This window comes from Alosa pseudoharengus, unplaced genomic scaffold (assembly GCF_046254945.1).
Source record: "Alosa pseudoharengus isolate Yale_2024_CS ecotype anadromous, Long Island Sound unplaced genomic scaffold, YU_APseudo_1.1 YU_APseudo_1.1_scf_23, whole genome shotgun sequence".
Lineage (NCBI taxonomy): Eukaryota > Metazoa > Chordata > Actinopteri > Clupeiformes > Clupeidae > Alosa > Alosa pseudoharengus.
This window is the reverse complement of record NW_027468685.1, coordinates 25,878,488-25,900,096: the sequence shown is the minus strand read 5'-3', so window position 1 is coordinate 25,900,096 and position 21,609 is coordinate 25,878,488. Positions and strand designations below refer to the sequence as shown.

The following is a 21,609-nucleotide window of genomic DNA, read 5'->3' as shown; positions in this document are numbered from 1 at the left end:
GCGCATAGCCTTCTGTTCTGCCAGAGTGCCATCGCATCTGCTACCAGAGTTGCTTCACCGTTGCCAGGGACTCGCCCATCTTGGAGTGGTGTAATTTTGTCTCACACACTCGCTACCGTATGTATCAGGTCATCGTTGGCTTCTCGCACACATGTCAGCTCTAAAAAATCTGCCCTTTTCAGCAGAAATAGACCTGAAGCAGCAGTTTGTGTTTTCACACACACACACACACACACACACACACACACACACGGTGGGAGCTGCCTCCAGCTTGGGTAACCATAATCAATTACCGCCCGTCTCTGGGCCAGGTCTCGCACACTGCTCTAGTTCAGTGGCGTTTCGCTCTCCATTTTTCATAAGTCGACTTGTTTGTTGAATCCTTAGGAAGTCATTTGGATCATAAATGAAGAAGATGTGTCCCTCAGGAGGGGGGGGGGGGTCGTTCTGACTGCCAATGTGTTGAATCTCAGTGTGTCTAAGACAGTGGTTCTCAAACTTTTTCTTCTTTCATTCTGGAATTTTCAAGCTCCACCTGACCCCATCAACTGGCCAAAATGGTAATGTTAAAAAAATGGTTCCACGTTGCATTTCCTGTCTTGGTCCGCTGGATCAGTTGCTATTTGAATTAATATGTCGGCCTGTTTATGACTCCTATATTTGTGTGTGGCTATTTTGTTTTGAATCTATGATCTATCACTTGACATGTCTCTATTCCCCACTAGTGGGACCCGCCCCACACTTTAAGAACCACTGGTCTCATTGAGTCCAGCCTGTGAGCATTATCATTGGTGAGCTATCGCCCCCTGCAGATTGGATTCTGCAACACACTAGAGCCATCACATTCTACATCACAATGTCTCTTTAACTTAACTATTTCTCTTCGCCTTCGTACTATGTTTGTTTTTCTCAGATTTTAATGATGTCTGTTGGAAAAAAAAAAACAAAGTCACCAGTGCTTTAAATAGCAACTAAATTGTTGCTTATAGGTTTATGTTTAGTGGCTGCACACAGACAGATATTGGCCAGAATTGACACAATTAGTTTCTATATGAGATCAGTAGCAGTTATATTTACAGGAATACAGAATCATTTAGGGTGAAAGTTAAGTTGCAGATATATTTAATTTAGATTTAAATTTAAATCTCCCCATTCATTAACTAATCAAAAATTCAAAGTAGCACCTAGGTCACTCTGATGAAGATGTAAACCGAAAAATCGAATCGAAACTGCACCGTTCAAAAATAAAGAAATAACCAACTTCAACATCTGTGTGCTCCGGTGATCCCTTCCTTTCACTGCATGATCAGTTCTCTCCCGTGAAGCACCGGATTGTTACAGTAATCAGAATCGCGGAGGAATCACCTTTTTTTTTTTACTTGACCTACAGTAGGTTGTTTTTAGACCTTTAGAGAGTTTCCCTTTAAATGTTCCATTTATTAGCAGCATGCAGTTATAAGAAGATACAAATGTATAATCAAATCTAAAATCTGAAATCAATATTGAAATCTTAAAATATATATTAATAGTGGTAATGCTGTATATAGAGGTAGCTGTTATTCAACACTACTTAGCCTACTTGTTTGTTGACTACCATTCCTTCAAATTTTTACATTTTAACATTAACATAACATTTAACATTTTAACATTTTAAGTCTGAGTCGGCAGAATCACAAGAAGCCTTCCTGATCTTAGCGTTACAAAGGATAGATTAGGCTCCTGTTGATTTTGTGGATTTTTAGTGTTCCTTGCTGACACAGATACAGCTTATCTTCAGACTACCTTGGTCTTAAATTGAAAGACCTTCGTCACCCACAGGGAGGAACGTATAGAGACAAGGCCATGATTCCAAGTAGGTGCTTTAGTGGCCTTATAGCCTAACCCAGAGGAAGTTGTAAAGCTGATAATAGAGCAGCCTAGGGGGTTCAATCTCCAAACTAAACAATGCCAAGGGGCTTTTCTATTAAGAGTAGGGCTGTCAAAATTAAATCATAACGTGTTACAAAATATTAACGCAATTGATGCATTTTGTTTACCTACTTCTTTTGTGGGGATGCTGATGTTACGTAACGGAAGCCACAAAACCTGAAGCTGCAAGCCTTAGAGTTTATTTTACTGTCTATGGAGTTAGCTGAAGATGGCGAGGAACGGTGAGGAGCTTGTAGGCGAAAAGTTTTATTTTAAAAAGTTGCCTGATGTTAAAAGCACAGTGATAAGTGCTGCCGCTACCACCACACGCATCACACACTGTGCATAGGGCAAGGGACAGAGGGGGGACCAACATTTAGCCAATAAATAGTAGCTTCACTGCAAAGTGTTTTTCACTCTTGTTAGAGAACTTTTACAAAGTCAAAATGCACCAACAGCATGTTACATACAGATGATACTTTTCAGATCCTTATAAGCCGTGGCCTACTGGTTAGGACTTTGGGCTTGTAACCGAAGGGTTGCCGGTTCGATCCTGGACCCGTAGGAAAAATGTGGACAGGGGAAGTGGTTGAGCACTGCTCTCCCATTCCCACATCAATGGCTGAAGTGCCCTTGAGCAAGGCTCCCCGAGTGCCGCTGTAGCAGGCAGCTCACTGCTCTGGGTTAGTGTGTTCACTGTGTGCTGTGTGTGTTTCACTAATTCACAGATTGAAATAAATGCAGATACCAAATTTCCCTCACCGGATCAAAAGTGTAAATATACATAAGATCTGCTAATCCATATAATTGGGAACATGTTTGAGCGCGCACCAAGAGGGAGAGAGAGAGTAGTAGGTTCCAGGTGGCTGGTTTTGTTGATAATTGATATCTCCTTTTTAATACAAGAAACTTATAAAAGGAAATCATGAAGGCAACAAAGACGAATGTTAGAGTTTGTGTACTAGCCATAGGCTATATTTGAATAGAGCTGTTAAAAAGATCATTAGAACATGTGGACACAATACACTTAATGTAACCATTTATATGCACCATTTATAACAGCATCAAATTAGTAGTATTTCTTAAGAAATTAATATTTCAAAACAACTTACTCATTAATTTTGTGATTCATGTTGCATTTAATATGCAAAAATATAAAAAAAAATCTACTTTTTAATTTGCAATTAATCTAGATTAATTCATTTCAAAATAAGAGATTAATTCATTTTTTTTTTCTTAAACTGTTTGACAGCCCTAATTAAAGAGGTTTACCACCTCCTCTGGGTTAACTTACACAGGTCTGCCACTAAACCACCTACTTGGAGCACACCCCAGATAGCTCACAGGATCGCTAGAGGAGGACTCTTAAATGGGGGGTTCTCAAGCCAATGCTGGGCCCACGTGGCCTTGATACTGGGTCGATCCTTCAGAAAATCATGGTACTCAGCAAGTTTGGGATACTTATTCTGACTCAACCTGTATAGATAGAAAAAACACATGTTTTGCTTTAAGAGAGTAAATACATATTGACATATTAACATATTACTGAGTAATCTCATACACCTAATAAGTAAGCAAGTATGTTTAATGTATATAACACATTTAATACCAAAGTGCTTCACACAACAATAAAAAAAATAAAAGAGAAACATACCAAACACAGACCAACATGCAGTATTTACAGACACAAATATAACAACACTGTCCTCCAAAACCCAAGTTCAGGATCAGCAGTTGCTAAATGCCAAACTGAAAAAGTGTGTCTTAAGACTAGATTTAAAAGCAGTGCAGACCTTAAAGACCTTGAGGGAGTATATGGATGCAGCATATCAGCCACATATGTGGGAGCATGACTATTAAGGGCTTTTAAAACAAGCAGTACCACATTGCACTGAATTGTACACCTGTGGTCTGATGTTTGTGTAGGCAGTATTACAGGCCTAACCTTCATCATTAAAGCTCAAATGTGCACATGGAACACTTGGGTGACTTGTTGTAAAGTAATACAGTATGTACGTAATCATTTCATTATTGTTATTATGACCGCTGCGCAGCGAAGCGGCGGTCATATAGGTTTAGTCAGATTTTTATTTTATTTTATTTATTTTTTTTTTTCTTTTTCGCATGTCCAAATTTCCGTCAATGAGTCCCGGGACACTGAAAGACCGGGGTAGACGAAACTTGGTGGGCATGTAACCCCATATGGATAGCATGGAACCATCGTTTTTCGTTTTGATCTGTAGCCCCCCCCGCTAGACTGCACCCCCCGAAAGGAGGGTAGGGCAGACACAGTTTTCTGTGAATATCTCGAGAACCGTAAGGTTTAGGAGGACCATTTTTTTTTTGTAAGTTGATCTCAAGGGGCCATGTCAACCCATTCCATAACCACTCATTTCATGTATAGCGCCACCTAGTTAAACACAAAAAAGTAAAAATGAGGTGTTGTAATCGCAGGTATCTGTGACCTAACATAGTCGTGGAATTCCGTTCATGGGGGGCCACACAATAAATTAATTTATGTTACTATACACCAACTGGCCTGTAGGTGGCCGGAGACAGTTTTCTGTGAATATCTCGAGAACCGTAGGGCCTAGGAGGTCCACCTTTTTTTTGTATGTTGATCTCAAGGGGCCATGTCAACCCATCCAATTACCACTTATTTCATGTATAGCGCCACCTAGTTAAAAATTAAAAAGCAAAAATGTAGGTGTTTTCATCACAATATCTCTGGCTGACATGGTCAAAACTGCACGAAATTGAAAGTGTAGGATCATTATGACACCCTCCGAATGCATGCCAAGTTTTGTGTACTTTCGTTCATGGGGGGCCTTACAATAAAATAGTTTATGTGTACATTTAGTGACGTACACCAACAAGGATTCCCGGGACACTGAAAGACCGGGGTACACAAAACTTGGTGGGCATGTACCCCCACATGGATAGCATGGAACCGTCATTTTTCGTTTTGATCTGTAGCCCCCCCGCTGGACTGGACCCCCCGAAAGGAGGGTAGGCCAGACACAGTTCTCTGTGAATATCTTGAGAACTGTAGGGCCTAGGATGACCATTTTTTTTCCGTATATTTGCCTCCAGGGGTCATGTTAACCCATTTCATGTGCACACATGTGCACAAACAGATACACACGCACACACACACATTCACAGTAATCATACGTATGACATATACTCACACAGTAGACATATGTACGCTTCCATGCACAGGCACATACGCAGGCACACCCACAAGCACGCACACACACACACCCACACACATAACATAAACATAACACAAACAATCAAGAATTTCTCAGAATTATGAACAGGCAAGATGGAGGTGGGGTTGTATAAAATGAATTTTACATGTGAAATCTATGAACTAATCATGTTTTGGGACTTGTTGTCTAGCAGATACCAGTGAGAATTGAGTGTGGATAATGCAATTTAGTGAGACAGTTAGAATCATATAGGCCTTTCAGCGTGATTTCTTTTTGTGGAAAAAATGTGCTGGACTGGGCGGCGGTCATATTTTGTACCGCTCTGCGGTACATCTAGTTTACATCATAATACTCACCCCAGGCGGAACGCAAGGGCCAAAGTTGGAAAAAACGCAACATCAGCCAATGAGAAGTTTTTTCCAGCCATGTATGGTCCAGTCTACATTGAAAAGGAAGCATTATGTATCATGAGAAGATGACATGGTGCACCACTACATTTTATGGTACATCACACTCAAGACACACACTTCAACTAACTGATTGTTACTGAGTTCAATCAAGCTCTTCATTAAAGGCTAAGTGAGTGAGGGAAACTACTCTTAATTTAGAGCTGTACATGCCAAGTTTAGGAGACGAATTTTAACAGTGATGAGACTGGGCTGATTACCTTCTGCAGGTAGCCCTCCCACAACTGAAATTCAGTTGTTGCTGCCTCATTTTTTTTCTTTAGTGCTGCATCCTGTCTCTCTTCCTCAGGCGTGTGAAAGTTGTACAGCAGAACATCGACTGCATGGCGCATAAATGAAGATCACATAATCATCATCAACAGAATGTAACGGCAATAAATGGCAACATCCTCACCATCATCATGATCATCAGTGTTGGAGTCATCACCATCATCACCATTATCATTCACATCTTCAACATCACTATCTGAAATATGTTTGTTTATCATTGCTGCCTGTGACCTGGGGGGTATTCCAAGTACGTGGTTTAGTGACAAACCTGGGTAAGTTAAGTCAGAGTAAGTGGTAAACCTCCTAATAGAAGAGCTGTATGGCTTCATTCTCCTAACAAAACAATGCCAAAGGCCCCTTGTTGTAGTAGGTTTACCACTTATTATGACCGCCGCGCAGCGAAGCGGCGGTCATATAGGTTTAGTCTTTTTTTTTTCTTTTTCGCATGTCCAAATTTCCGTCAATGATTCCCGGGACACTGAAAGACCGGGGTAGACGAAACTTGGTGGGCATGTAACCCCATATGGATAGCATGGAACCATCGTTTTTCGTTTTGATCTGTAGCCCCCCCGCTGGACTGCACCCCCCGAAAGGAGGGTAGGGCAGACACAGTTTTCTGTGAATATCTCGAGAACCGTAAGGTTTAGGAGGACCATTTTTTTTTGTATGTTGATATCAAGGGGCCATGTCAACCCATTCCATAACCGCTCATTTCATGTATAGCGCCACCTAGTTAAACACAAAAAAGTAAAAATTAGGTGTTGTAATCGCAGGTATCTGTGACCTAACATAGTCAAAACTGCACGAAATTGGAAGTGTAGGATCATTATGACACCCTCTGAATGCATGCCAAGTTTCGTGGAATTCCGTTCATGGGGGGCCACACAATAAATTCATTTATGTTACTATACACCAACTGGCCTGTAGGTGGCCGGAGACAGTTTTCTGTGAATATCTCGAGAACCGTAGGGCCTAGGAGGTCCACCTTTTTTTGTATGTTGGTCTTAAGGGGGCATGTCAACCCATCCCATTACCACTTATTTCATGTATAGCGCCACCTAGTTAAAAATTAAAAAGCAAAAATTAGGTGTTTTCATCACAATATCTCTGGCTGACATGGTCAAAACTGCACGAAATTGAAAGTGTAGGATCATTATGACACCCTCCGAATGCATGCCAAGTTTTGTGAACTTTTGTTCATGGGGGGCCTTACGATAAAATAATTTATGTGTACATTTAGTGACTGTACACCAACAAGGATTCCCGGGATACTGAAAGACCGGGGTACACGAAACTTGGTGGGCATGTAACCCCACATGGATAGCATGGAACCGTCGTTTTTCGTTTTGATCTGTAGCCCCCCCGCTGTACTGGACCCCCCGAAAGGAGGGTATGGCAGACACAGTTTTCTGTGAATATCTTGAGAACCGTAGGGCCTAGGATGACTAATTTTTTCCGTATGTTTGCCTCCAGGGGTCATGTTAACTCATTCCATGTGCACACATGTGCATAAACAGATACACACGCACACACATACATTCACAGTAATCATACGTATGACACATACTCACACAGTAGACATATGTATGCATGCATGCACATGCACAAACACACATACGCAGGCAAACACACAAGCACGCACGCACACACACACACACACACACCAGAGGAGGCTCCTTCATTGAGGAAAGGGAGGAACACCCTCCCTAAAATTTCAGAGAAAAATAAAAAATATATAAAGTGAATTACTAATCTGATAAATTACTGTTAATATTACTATTTTTAACACTTTGAATGAACAAAATCGTTCCCCTAGGTCAAAATGCCAACAGCACCCCCTATCGCAATTGAAAATTACTGTATGGAGGAGCTTCCTCCTCAAGCCCCTCATTGAAGTGCATTATAAACGCCTCGGACCCCAGCGGCTCGTGAATCACGTCGTTTTCAATGGCCAAGGGAGGAAGCTCCTCCGTACAGTAATTTTCAATTGCGATAGGGGGTGCTGTTTTTAGCGGCAACGGTTCAAGAAGGTTATCTGCAGTCAAACTACGAATCTTATGTTGAACGGAAAGCTTGTTTTTTGCTCGTGAAATAAACAGTACAATGGAATCAGAGGACAATCTCAAATCTTTTATACATTCAAATACACTGATAATGTTTATCAAAGCAGGAAGACAAAAGGAAGCAAACATTCATATTCCAAAACAAGATGGTAAGTGTAGGCTACTGAATGCTTGTCAGACAAATAGGCTACTCATGGCTAACTGGTAACGTTAGCACAGAAAACAATCAGCCATAGCCTACTGCTGGCCTGTCACATACGTGAACAGTTCACTTGGTGATAAAACAGTTTTGGATATTTATGCGTTGTTATAATCATCCAAGTTATGCCTTAACTAAACAATTGTTAAATAAGGTTCTTGTTGTTATGTTCTTGTTTTCACCGTTCTAAATGTATGTTTGGATGGTAACATTGTTAATGAATGTTTCAGACCATGATGCATTCCTTTAATGACGTCTTCAATAACATTTGCCTTTCGAGTATGCTTTCATAAACTAGATGTACCGCGTAGCGGTACAAAATATGACCGCCGCTCAGTCCTGCACATCCATTCCGCGAAAATAAATCATATTAATGAATTTGTCTCCATCTTCTACTCCATTCCCCACTCTTGAAACTTTTGTGTATGCTTGTTTGAAATGTGTGTTTGCACACATTCCGCACACAAAGTAGCCTACTGGCGCTGCAAAGGTGAATAGATTTGTTTCTGGGCCAAAAAATCTGTAACATTGTTATAAAACCTTTAAAATCTCTAAACAATCACAAGTAGGGCAGTTCATCACAGTCCATCCATTGCAACTGGACTGATGAAAGGTACACCTGTAGGCTACATTGTATTTGGGAAAAGCAGAAGGTAGCAGCATAATGTATTTATTTATTTATTATTAAACAAAACAATCCCTGTCAGTTCCATGCAGTTTTCAACAGCTATCAAGAAGAGAGGTCATGTCATGGATTTTTGTGAATGTTTCTTCTTCTACATATGCATAAGTTTAGTCATCTAGTTCAAATGATATTCAGCTTTATTGTCAATGCACAAATGAAATACCAGTAGTCTAAAACAAAATGCCGTTTTTCCCAGTGGTGCAAATAACTAGCTGACATGTCCAAAGGGCCTTCATGAAATGCGTTGCGAGACTGTTCATACACATTTTAACGGGCAAAGTTGAAGAGCTACTCTCCGTTATTGTTTGTGCAAATAATATGCTGATTCATGTTCCCTTGCATTTTGCAACCATGAGGTCAATGGTTAAGCTCAATCTTTTGACGCAATCTTTTGATTTTCACCCAGCCTAGTCCATAGGCGCCCGATAGAAATATTGTTTAATTTTGCGATTGAGATATCCACGCACTGGCGCCCCCCCTGCGACGTGTTCGCCCCCCGGTTTTAGAGCTATTCTAAATGCAAAAATGCATAGAGGGAGTTATGACAAAACCGTGACTGTTAACAAACTATAAGCTATATAAGGTAGGCCCTATGCTAGGCCTATTACACAACACAAATTGTCGCTAGGCTATGCTGGCGACCCAAATAAAATCTCCGTTGGAACCAATGGCTTACACCTTACAGTATCAAGCTGCCACCTCTTGGCGAAAAAGTTAATAGTTTTGCATATCAGTAGTAATACATTTCACGTAGCTGTGAATCACGGAAAGGGCGAATGAAGTGGACACTTCTAAACGGAACCCAGCCCACTGTACAGTAGCTCAAGGTCTGTGGCTAAAGCAGCCATAATGAAAGCGTTATCATTGTTTGGATACTTCACACACACGTGTTTTTTAATCGCATAGACTACAACTACCAAGCTGGAATCAAAGCACATCGACTCCCCTCTCACACCCTAAACACGCACTTCGAACAAACAAAAAGCGCCTCAGTCTCACGGAATAGCCATAGGCAAAACTGTATCTGACCCTTGTAACGTTAGTACTAAATCATTCATCGCAAAGAATGATTTTTGTAGCACGTGCAACAAATATGTGTAGGTACAGCCCTGCCCTGAATACATCTCAACGTGCGCTCTAAAACATCTGGTTTAAATGGAGATTGTAGATCATCACGGGATATCTATGATATCATAGACAGGTTATCTTTCAGGTAGCCTATATATTTTCCATTAAAAAACCATCACGTAGCGAACGTGTTGTGGCTAACTCACTTAGCTCCTGTTAGTAGCCTAGGTTATGGTCATAAGCAAATGAGATGACAGTCGAAAGATACAATTAGTGCTGTTATCGATTTGCTTGGTAGCTTATAAACGCATTTATGGTTTTCTACAAATACATCAATAATCAAATTGGCCTCCATCACTCAACCATGCTAACGGTAACATTATTATGACCGCCGCTAGCGAAGCTAGCGAAGCGGTCATATAGGGATTGTCAAAGTTTTTTTTTTTTTTTTTTTTTTTTTTTCGTCATCTACTTCCTGAAATTTTGGTCAACGATACCCGGGGCACCGAAACACCGGGGCACATGAAATTTGGTGGGTATGTAGCCCCACTAGACTTTTACGGAAAAATTTCGTTTGGTCCCCGGGGGCCACTCCCCCTCCGCGCTGGGCCCCCCGAAACCCAAAAAATGCAGTTTTTCCTAAATAACTACCTGAACCGTGGCACCGAGGATGAAGAAATTTTTATGGTATGTTGGTCTCAAGGGCCCACATCAACTTAGCCCATAATCACTCATTTGTGATTTGCACCCCCCCGGTAAAAAATGAAAATGCAATATCATTCTGCTTTAATCGCCCCTCTCTTCAGTAAAGACGTTCAGAACTGCACCAAATTTTATGTGTATGATTAACCTGACATTCTATGGGGGTATGCCAAGTTTCGTAGAATTTCATCCATGGGGGGGTCTAAAAAATTAAGTTATGTGTACATTTAGTGACTCTACACTCATTGGCCTGTAGATGGTGGTGCACACATATACACATGCACACACACACACAGGCACCCACATACTATCGGTATTAGAACGGCTGATACATAATTACAAATTCAGTAGGATTAAAAGAAAGCCAAAATAAATATTCATCATCATCATCATGGCTGCATTTCCAGTATTGGCGATAAGTAGTCGTTTGTCCACTAGATGGCGCATCGTTGCAGTGAGACGTAATTTTGTTGGAAGTTAATCTAAAGTGGGTTAGAAAGACACTATGCTTCCTACAAGGACAAGACTGTAGGCTACAGTAGTTTACCGCAGAGAACGTCTAAGGGTAGGATGATTTCTGCATGAAATGTAATTCCCATTTCCTCTTGAAGCCGAAATAAATCTGAGAATGTTTATCGGACATGCTTGTTTTTTACTGCAGGTAGGCTACGTTAATCCTATCAATAGCAGAACGTAGGTAAAATAATGTTACCGTTAGCATGGTTGAGTGATGGAGGCCAATTTGATTATTGATGTATTTGTAGAAAACCATAAATGCGTTTATAGGCTACCAAGCAAATCGATAACAGCACTAATTGTATCTTTCGACTGTCATCTCATTTGCTTATGACCATAACCTAGGCTACTAACAGGAGCTAAGTGAGTTAGCCACAACACGTTCGCTACGTGATGGTTTTTTAATGGAAAATATATAGGCCTAGGCTACCTGAAAGATAACCTGTCTATGATCCCGTGATGATCTACATCTCCATTTAAACCAGATGTTTTAGAGCGCACGTTGAGATGTATTCAGGGCAGGGCTGTACCTACACATATTTGTTGCACGTGCTACAAAAATCATTCTTTGCGATGGATGATTTAGTACCAACGTTACACCGGTCAGATACAGTTTTGCCTATGGCTATTCTGTGAGACTGAGGCGCTTTTTGTTTGTTCGAAGTGCGTGTTTAGGGTGTGAGAGGGGAGTCGATGTGCTTTGATTCCAGCTTGGTAGTTGTAGTCTATGCGATTAAAAAACACGTGTGTGTGAAGTATCCAAACAATGATAACGCTTTCATTATGGCTGCTTTAGCCACAGACCTTGAGTTACTGTACAGTGGGTTGGGTTCCATTTAGAAGTGTCCACTTCATTCGCCCTTTCCGTGATTCACAGCTACGTGAAATGTATTACTACTGATATGCAAAACTATTAACTTTTCGCCAAGAGGTGGCAGCTTGATACTGTAAGGTGTAAGCCATTGGTTCCAACGGAGATTTTATTTGGGTCGCCAGCATAGCCTGGTGACAATTTGTGTTGTGTAATAGGCCTAGCATAGGGCCTACCTTATATAGCTTATAGTTTGTTAACAGTCACGGTTTTGTCATGCAATGTCTATGCATTTTTGCATTTAGAATAGCTCTAAAACCGGGGGGCGAACACGTCGCAGGGGGGGCGCCAGTGCGTGGATATCTCAATCGCAAAATTAAACAATATTTCTATCGGGCGCCTACCATGGACTAGGCTGGGTGAAAATCAAAAGATTGCGTCAAAAGATTGAGCTTAACCATGGACCTCATGGTTGCAAAATGCAAGGGAACATGAATCAGCATATTATTTGCACAAACAATAACGGAGAGTAGCTCTTCAACTTTGCCCGTTAAAATGTGTATGAACAGTCTCGCAACGCATTTCATGAAGGCCCTTTTGGACATGTCAGTTATTTGCACCACTGGGTAAAACGGCATTTTGTTTTAGACTACTGGTATTTAATTTGTGCATTGACAATAAAGCTGAATATAATTTGAACTAGATGACTAAACCTATGCATATGTAGAAGAAGAAACATTCACAAAAATCCATGACATGACCTCTCTTCTTGATAGCTGTTGAAAACTGCATGGAACTGACAGGGATTGTTTTAGTTTAATAATAAATAAATAAATACATTATGCTGCTACCTTCTGCTTTTCCCAAATACAATGTAGCCTACAGGTGTACCTTTCATCAGTCCAGTTGCAATGGATGGACTATGATGAACTGCCCTACTTGTGATTGTTTAGAGATTTTAAAGGTTTTATAACAATGTTACAGATTTTTTGGCCCAGAAACAAATCTATTCACCTTTGCAGCGCCAGTAGGCTACTTTGTTAGCGGAATGTGTGCAAACACACATTCCAAACAAGCATACACAAAAGTTTCAAGAGTGGGGGATGGAGTAGAAGATGGAGACAAATTCATTAATATGATTTATTTTCGCGGAATGGATGTGCAGGACTGAGCGGCGGTCATATTTTGTACCGCTACGCGGTACATCTAGTTTTACCTACGTTCTGCTATTGATAGGATTAACGTAGCCTACCTGCAGTAAAAAACAAGCATGTCCGATAAACATTCTCAGATTTATTTCGGCTTCAATAGGAAATGGGAATTACATGTCATGCAGAAATCATCCTACCCTTAGACGTTCTCTGCGGTAAACTACTGTAGCCTACAGTCTTGTCCTTGTAGGAAGCATAGTGTCTTTCCAACCCATTTAAGATTAAAGGAGAATTCCGGTGTGATATTGACCTAAAGTGTGTTGAAACATGATACCGAGTGTGAACGTATGTCTCATAGCCCATCTCGGCTTGTCCCCTGCACTCCAAAATCTGGCGCTAGTTAGCCGATGCTACCAACAGCTTTTTCAATTGTGGTGCTTCGGCATCGGGCTAGCCATGCAAATAAATCACTGTTTTACACCATTTATGAGGCTCAATGTATCTCCACACTTCATTGGTAGACTACCGAAGGCCCTGACATTTAAAACGAGACATTGAGAACTTTTAAAAAGCACTGGTAGTTTACTTACAAGACGATTTATACAGACAGTATCTTCACGAAGTTTAGCGTTTGCAGCCATCTTGAATTTAGTCACGATAAGTCGAGTGACGAGTAAGAATGAACAGGTATGATAAGGGATCAGATTCCAAAAATAATTCAGTGGAAATGCATGGATTCCAGTTTCTTACAGTAGCAGCAACTGGAATCCATGCATTTCCATGGAATTATTTTTGGAATCTGATCCCTTATCATACCTGTTCATTCTTACTCGTCGCTCTACTTATCGTGACTAAATTCAAGATGGCTGCAAACGCTAAACTTCGTGAAGATACTGTCTGTATAAATCGTCTTGTAAGTAAACTACCAGTGCTTTTTAAAAGTTCTCAATGTCTCGTTTTAAATGTCAGGGCCTTCAGTAGTCTACCAATGAAGTGTGGAGATACATTGAGCCTCGTAAATGGTGTAAAACAGTGATTTATTTGCATGGCTAGCCCGATGCCGAAGCACCACAATTGAAAAAGCTGTTGGTAGCATCGGCTAACTAGCGCCAGATTTTGGAGTGCAGGGGACAAGCCGAGATGGGCTATGAGACATACGTTCACACTCGGTATCATGTTTCAACACACTTTAGGTCAATATCACACCGGAATTCTCCTTTAACTTCCAACAAAATTACGTCTCACTGCAACGATGCGCCATCTAGTGGACAAACGACTACCTATCGCCAATACTGGAAATGCAGCCATGATGATGATGATGAATATTTATTTTGGCTTTCTTTTAATCCTACTGAATTTGTAATTATGTATCGGCCGTTCTAATACCGATAGTATGTGGGTGCCTGTGTGTGTGTGTGCATGTGTATATGTGTGCACCACCATCTACAGGCCAATGAGTGTAGAGTCACTAAATGTACACATAACTTAATTTTTTAGACCCCCCCATGGATGAAATTCTACGAAACTTGGCATACCCCCAGAGAATGTCAGGTTAATCATACACATAAAATTTGGTGCAGTTCTGAACGTCTTTACTGAAGAGAGGGGCGATTAAAGCAGAATGATATTGCATTTTCATTTTTTACCGGGGGGGTGCAAATCACAAATGAGTGATTATGGGCTAAGTTGATGTGGGCCCTTGAGACCAACATACCATAAAAATTTCTTCATCCTCGGTGCCACGGTTCAGGTAGTTATTGAGGAAAAACTGCATTTTTTGGGTTTCGGGGGGCCCAGCGCGGAGGGGGAGTGGCCCCCGGGGACCAAACAAAATTTTTCCGTAAAAGTCTAGTGGGGCTACATACCCACCAAATTTCATGTGCCCTGGTGTTTCGGTGCCCCGGGTATCGTTGACCAAAATTTCAGGAAGTAGATGACGGGGAAAAAAAAAAAAAAAAAAAAACTTTGACAATCCCTATATGACCGCTTCGCTAGCTTCGCTAGCGGCGGTCATAATTCCCACTTAGCTACTACAATCTGTCTTTAAATTATAGCGATTTGGCTTTAAAAACAATAGCATGTTACAAATAACCACATTTAAGGTCTATTTTTAATGGTAAATAGTTACATGGTTTTATAAAACAAGTGTCTATTTTTATTATTATAGACTTTTCTGCCAATGTATTACACTGAGCAAAACCTCCAGACTTTCCGTAATTTTGCACATCTGGAAAACAGTATTTCATAACTAGACCTACATATCTTCCCTGACTTCCCAGACCTAAATTTACATGTCAATGTCAGAACAGCATTTATTGCACAACATTGCCAGTTAAAATGCTACATAGTACATACTGCTGCTATAAATGTGTCTGGGTAGGCGGCCTACATACTCTATTGTTCACATATGCCACCAAACACCATCTCAACCTCACATTTGCCACTAACGCCAATCAAGCAGACATTCCTTCCTCCGTTATTTTTTTAACCACCAGCCGCCACTGACACACACCCACACACATAAACATAAACGTGTACACTCACACATGCACACAATTCAAGAATTTCTTCTTTTTCAAGAATTATGAACAGTGTGACATGCCGGCTCGATGCATGAAACATGAAAGGGGAGGCCACACGCTGATTCCATAATAATGAAGATAATTTATTAATTAAAGGTTAGTTTAACAGAGACTAAATGATAACGTGGTGTAGTGCAAGTCAGTATAATGGAAGGAAACCAAAAGCGTCATGCAAAATCAGTCTAGGGGTTTAACAACCGAAGGACAACGAAAGCCAAATGCCAGGAGGAGGAAGCCGGGACTGGCTGTTGTGGACGCAGGGGATTTATAGTCCTGCCAATCAGGCACACCTGAACACCAACACCTGCTCAACAGGAATAGAGAGAGAGAGCGGTAGAGAGCACAGGCACACCAAACAGGGCGGGGTCTAAGACCTGCCAATATTCGTCACATATCCCCCCCCTTAAGACAGAAGCCTACCTAAATGGGATTCTGTACATACTGTAACATCAAACATCCCTTTCACAAAACACATAGACCATCCCAGTCCCAAATACCAGGACATATACAACCCACTCACCCATCACCGTGGTCACATCCACTCAACACTCACTACTAGGGTCAGATGTAAACCCCACCATGCATACTCTCACCACTCCTCACGCTCACCAGCCACCAAACCTCCTGACCCACAGCAATTCCGGCGCCTGGAAAAGTAATCTAAGCGGGACAGGAGCAGAGATACAGGAGAGGAGAGAAATGAGTGAAACAGACAATCAACCTATCCCACCATACCCAGGCCGCGGGACAACGCATCTGCCAAAACGTTATCCACGCCCCGAATATGGTGAATCTGTAAGTCATACGGTTGCAAAAACAACGCCCAACGCATCAGGCGTTGATTCGGATTCTGTAGTGAATATAGAAAGGTCAGTGGATTGTGATCTGAGAACACGACCACTGGATGAACTCCCCCACCCACATATACGTCGAAGTGCTGAAGAGCCCACACCAAGGCCAGCGCTTCTTTCTCGATTGTCGAATAGTTGAGTTGGTAGCCATTAAACTTTTTTGAAAAGTAACAAACTGGACGGTCTATACCATTAACATCTGATTGTAACAGCACTGCACCTGCCCCAACTTGGCTGGCATCCACATGGATTTTAAACGGACAGTCAAGCTGGGGAGCAGCCAGGACAGGCGCAGTGGTGAGCAACAGTTTGGCATTATCAAAAGCGCGTTGGCACTCGTCAGTCCAACAAAATTGAACCTTGCCCTTTAACAAATTGGTGAGGGGTGCAACCACTGTGGAAAAATTTGAACAAAAACTCCGATAATATCCGACCATGCCTAAAAATCGCATCAACTCTTTTTTTTGTTGAAGGAGGTGGGAAACTGTCAATGGCCATCACTTTGGCCCGTACCGGTCGTACCTCTCCCTGCCCCACCACCTTCCCCAGATAAACCACCGTAGCAACATTCACATTTCGCTAAATTTACGGTAAGGTTGGCCGCCAAGAATCTCTCAAATCACCCATCACCGTGGTCACATCCACTCAACACTCACTACTAGGGTCAGATGTAAACCCCACCATGCATACTCTCACCACCCCTCACGCTCACCAGCCACCAAACCTCCTGACCCACAGCAATTCCGGCGCCTGGAAAAGTAATCTAAGCGGGACAGGAGCAGAGATACAGGAGAGGAGAGAAATGAGTGAAACAGACAATCTAGACAAATGTGAAGGCCAGGTATCACTCACTGTTACAACGTCGTCTAAATAAACGGCGCAACCCTCAAGCCCCGATATTACACGGTTCATCAAGCGCTGGAAACTTGAGGGCGCGTTACGTAATCCAAAACTCATAACGTTGTATGAGTACAGGCCCGACGGAGTGACAAAAGCAGAGATCTCCTGCGCCCTCGGCGTTAACGGGATTTGATAATAACCTTTGAGTAAGTCACACTTTGTAACAAATTTTGCTGAACCTACACGGTCTACGCAGTCCTCTATCCGAGGAAGTGGAAAGGAGTCGGGCTTCGTTACCATGTTCACTTTGCGATAATCTGTACAGAATCTAAACGTACTATCTGGTTTTGCTACCAGTAAGCATGGTGACGCCCAACTAGAATACGACGGTTTTGCCAGACCATTTCCAAGTAAATACTGGACCTCACCCTCCAGAATTTTACTGTTTGGCTGGTGGAACGCGGTAGAACCGCTGCCTTATTGGATCAGCCCCACCAACGTCTATATCGTGCTCAATAGCATTCGTGCATGTCGGTACATGGGAAAATAATGACGAATAGGATAAAATCAGGGATTTTAATTCACCCCTCTGTTCATCGGACATATGACCCAAAAGGCCATCAAGATTGTTCAACATTTCTGAATTTTTCAGACGTGGCAACAGTAAACAGTCGTCAGGGCCACCCTCCTCCTCCCCCTCGGCTGCCACCCTCAGGGGAGGAGAAACCGTACCCCCGACTGCCAGAGCAGCAGTCTTAACCTCATCTCCATCACTTCGGGACGATGGAGTGTAATACCGTTTCAATAAATTTATGTGACACAGCTGAGACGACTTCTTTCGATTTGGTGTAGCAATTAAATAATCCTGCTCAGTGACTTGACGAACCACAGCATAAGGGCCCAAAAACCGTGCACGAAACGGTGAGCCAGGGATTGGCAACAACGCCAATACCTGGTCCCCCGGAGTGAACAGTCTTGCCTCTGCATGACGGTCGAAAACTTTTTTCATCCGTGCCTGAGATTTTATCAGGTTAGTTTTTGCACACTGCCCAGACAAAAACAACCTGCGACGGAAACCATGAACAAAATCAATGAGGTTAACTGGAGGGTCCGATTCCTGCAAACCATCTTTTAAAACGGACAGTGGACCGCGAACCTTATGTGCAAATACTAATTCATTCGGACTGAATCCCAGACTATCCTGCGAGACTTCCCGAGCTGCCAGCAGCAACCATGGGAGGCCTTCCTCCCAATCGCGCTGTAATTCACAACAATAAGCACGCAGCAGAGACTTTAAGGTTAGATGGAATCGCTCTAAAGCACCTTGGCTCTGCGGATGGTAAGCGCTACTTAAGTTATGTTTTACCCGAAGTTGTTTCAAAATGTCCGCAAACATCTTCGAGGTGAAATTACTCCCTTGATCAGACTGAATTACGTTGGGAATGCCAAAGACTGAAATAAACTGTGACAGAGCCTTTACTATAGACTTTGTAGTGATGCTTCTCAAAGGGAATGCTGCCGGATATCTAGTAGTTTGACACATGACTGTTAACAAGTAACTAGAACCGGATTTCGATGGGGGTAATGGACCAACACAATCTATTAGGAGAAGTTCGAAAGGCTGACCCACTGCTGCGATTGGATGCAGTGGCGCGGGCTTAATAGACTGGTTTGCCTTACCAGCTATTTGGCAAATATGACAGGTTTTAATAAAGCCTGCTACATCACGCCTCAATCGTGGCCAGTAGAAATGCTGGAGTAATCGAACATACGTTTTACGCACGCCGAAATGGCCCGCTCCCTCCCCATGGGCAGCATGTAATACCCTTTCTCTGTATCTCTTCGGCACGACGATCTGTAATAAAGTGTCAGTCAACTCGTTGTTGTAAGAGACAAATTAACGCACAAGCAACCCGTCAACAATAAAATATCCCCGATCTGCGCTTGGCATTTTCTCTTCTGATAAGGCCCCACCCAATAGCTCTGCCAACCCATCATCCTCTGTCTGGGCCTGAACAAAATCACAGCGTTCGAACGCTGATGGCAAATTTGGTAGCTGTGGGCATACACGTTTAATGTCGGAGAGCTCACCAGAACCATTCACTGCCTGCGCGCGACTCTTTGCCCGAGTCACTGCGCACGCAGCGAACACCTCAGGAAACTCTGCGGCAGATTCGTCTGGTTCATCAACCTCTATTGGCTCGGTAGTCACTATGGGATGCACTGGTCCTCTCGGCCATACTTGATCCCCTGCCAAGATGTTACCTAAAATCACATGGACACCTGGTACAGGCAACGCTGGGCGCACCCCGACAATAACTTCACCCTGCACAAGATCGGAATTCAGTACGACCCTGTGCAGGGGAACGGACATAGTTTGCATACCAATGCCCCTAATGAGAACACTATTTCCTGTATGGGATTGTACTGAAAACGGTAAAACTGACTCGACCACAAAAGTCTCCGTAGCCCCAGTGTCACGCAGGATTTTAACAGGTTTTATATCTGGGCTTCCCAGAAGCGAAATGAAACCGCCAGTTATGAACGGGGCATAGCCCTCACTGACGTCACCATTAGCGAACTCAGACGCACACTGGCCTTCAACAGGAGGGTCAGACACCTCGCAGCCTGAACCTACTGCTGGGGCAGTGCCCTCTGGTGGGTTTTTCACCTGCACAACCTGAGAGGTGCGACTAGAGTGTTGAACCGGGGCAACGCATCCCACCCCCTTAACTGAGTGCGGTTGATTGGAGTTAGACCTGTTTTTATTTTTACCTCGAAGCAATGGACATTCCTTCTTCCAATGACCATACTCAAGACAATAGTGACAGTTGTTTTCAGAGTCGGTTTTACTGCGACTGGCCTGCTCATGTCTAACCACAGCCTGACCACTATTGTTACCATTAAACCGACTATACCGCTGTTCATCCCGTGTGTAATTGACCCTGTGTGGAATATACTCATTACTTCTACCTTTATGAGTTAAGGTATACTCATCCGCAAGTATGCCAGCCTCTGCGGCAGTTTTAACCTTATGCTCATTAATAAAAGTTGCAAGCCGTTCGGGGACAATGCGTTTAAACTGCTCCAAGACTATCAAATCACATAATTCCTCAAACGTGTTGACACTTACAGAGGAACACCAGCGGTTAAAAAAACCAACGAGGTCTCTGGCCACCTCAGAGTATGTTTGTCTATCATTTTTTCGCCAATTTCTGAAACGTTGCCTATAGAACTCCGGGACTTGTTCATAAGACCGCAGCACCGCTTCTTTAACTGACCGGTAACTCCTCCGCTCAGTCACCGACAAAGCAATATACGCGTCTTGAGCTCGGCCCGATAAAACAGTCTGGAGCAACAGGGTGCGCTCCGAATCACCCCAACCCCGCTCATCTGCAATGCCCTCAAAAAGTGAGAAAAAGATGTCGGGATCACGGTCACTAAATTTGGGTAAAAACCTAATCATATTTGAAAGGCTCCCGTCTACGACATTTCCAACCGAATCATCCCGTAGTTTACCTTCAGCAATTAGTCTTAAGCGCTCTCTTTGAATGTCGTTTTCCCTTTCCTCCTGTCGGTCACGTAGTTTCATCTTTTCATACTCAAACTCGCGCTCCTTTTCCCTTTCAATGCGCTGTTGCTCTAGTTCATATACTCGACTTTTATGCTCTGCTTCTATTCGCTTCAGCTCCACTTCGCGCTCCTGCTCTCGTTCTGCTGCCTCAAAACGCTTTTGATCCAGCTGTAATTTCAAGAGCTCCATTTGTTGGTCAAAAGTTAAAGCATTTGGTTCAGAACGCGGTCCTTCATTTGAATGTGTAGGAGTAGAGGCCGCTGATGGAACTACGGGGTCAGGGGCTGAGCCTATCTCTATAATGGACAAATTTACCAATTTCGATTTTACCTGATCTTTTAGTTCTTGTTTCTTTAATTCTTTCGGCAGAGTGTCGTCAAATTGGTAATGCTCCGCAACTTTACGCAACTGAGCTATAGTTAACCCATCCAAATATGCCTCCGATGGACACGCAAAAAACCTATCCAATGTTTCCATTTCTGCAATTTCACCCTAAACTGCGAACTGGATTAATTTAGCGCGCTTATAGCCCGAAAATGCCCACCAAATCAAATTTTCCTTCAAAAAACATGGCTCAGACGCAACAGTGTACAATCCGCCGATAATCTAACACAGGTGCAGATAACCACCCCAATAACCCACAAGACTAGAGCTGCCCCGCATCTAACTGAGAAACACAGCCCTGAATATTTCCACTGCCTAGTCTT

The 21,609-nt window shown here is 42.6% G+C and overlaps 1 protein-coding gene across 2 annotated transcripts in view; it reads right to left on the bottom strand.

The window, feature by feature from the left end:
- Positions 1-1,001: 1,001 nt before the first annotated feature.
- Positions 1,002-21,609, bottom strand: part of LOC143140973 (glutathione S-transferase A-like) — a 29,279-nt gene continuing 8,671 nt past the window's right edge. For both annotated transcript variants that reach the window (XM_076302158.1, XM_076302159.1), the window contains 3 exons: positions 5,791-5,909; positions 5,480-5,562; positions 1,002-3,384 (listed from right to left, as the gene is read on the bottom strand). In XM_076302158.1, coding sequence (XP_076158273.1) covers positions 3,249-3,384; positions 5,480-5,562; positions 5,791-5,909 — 338 coding nt within the window. In that variant the 3' untranslated portion in view covers positions 1,002-3,248. The remainder of the gene's footprint in view (positions 3,385-5,479; positions 5,563-5,790; positions 5,910-21,609) is intronic.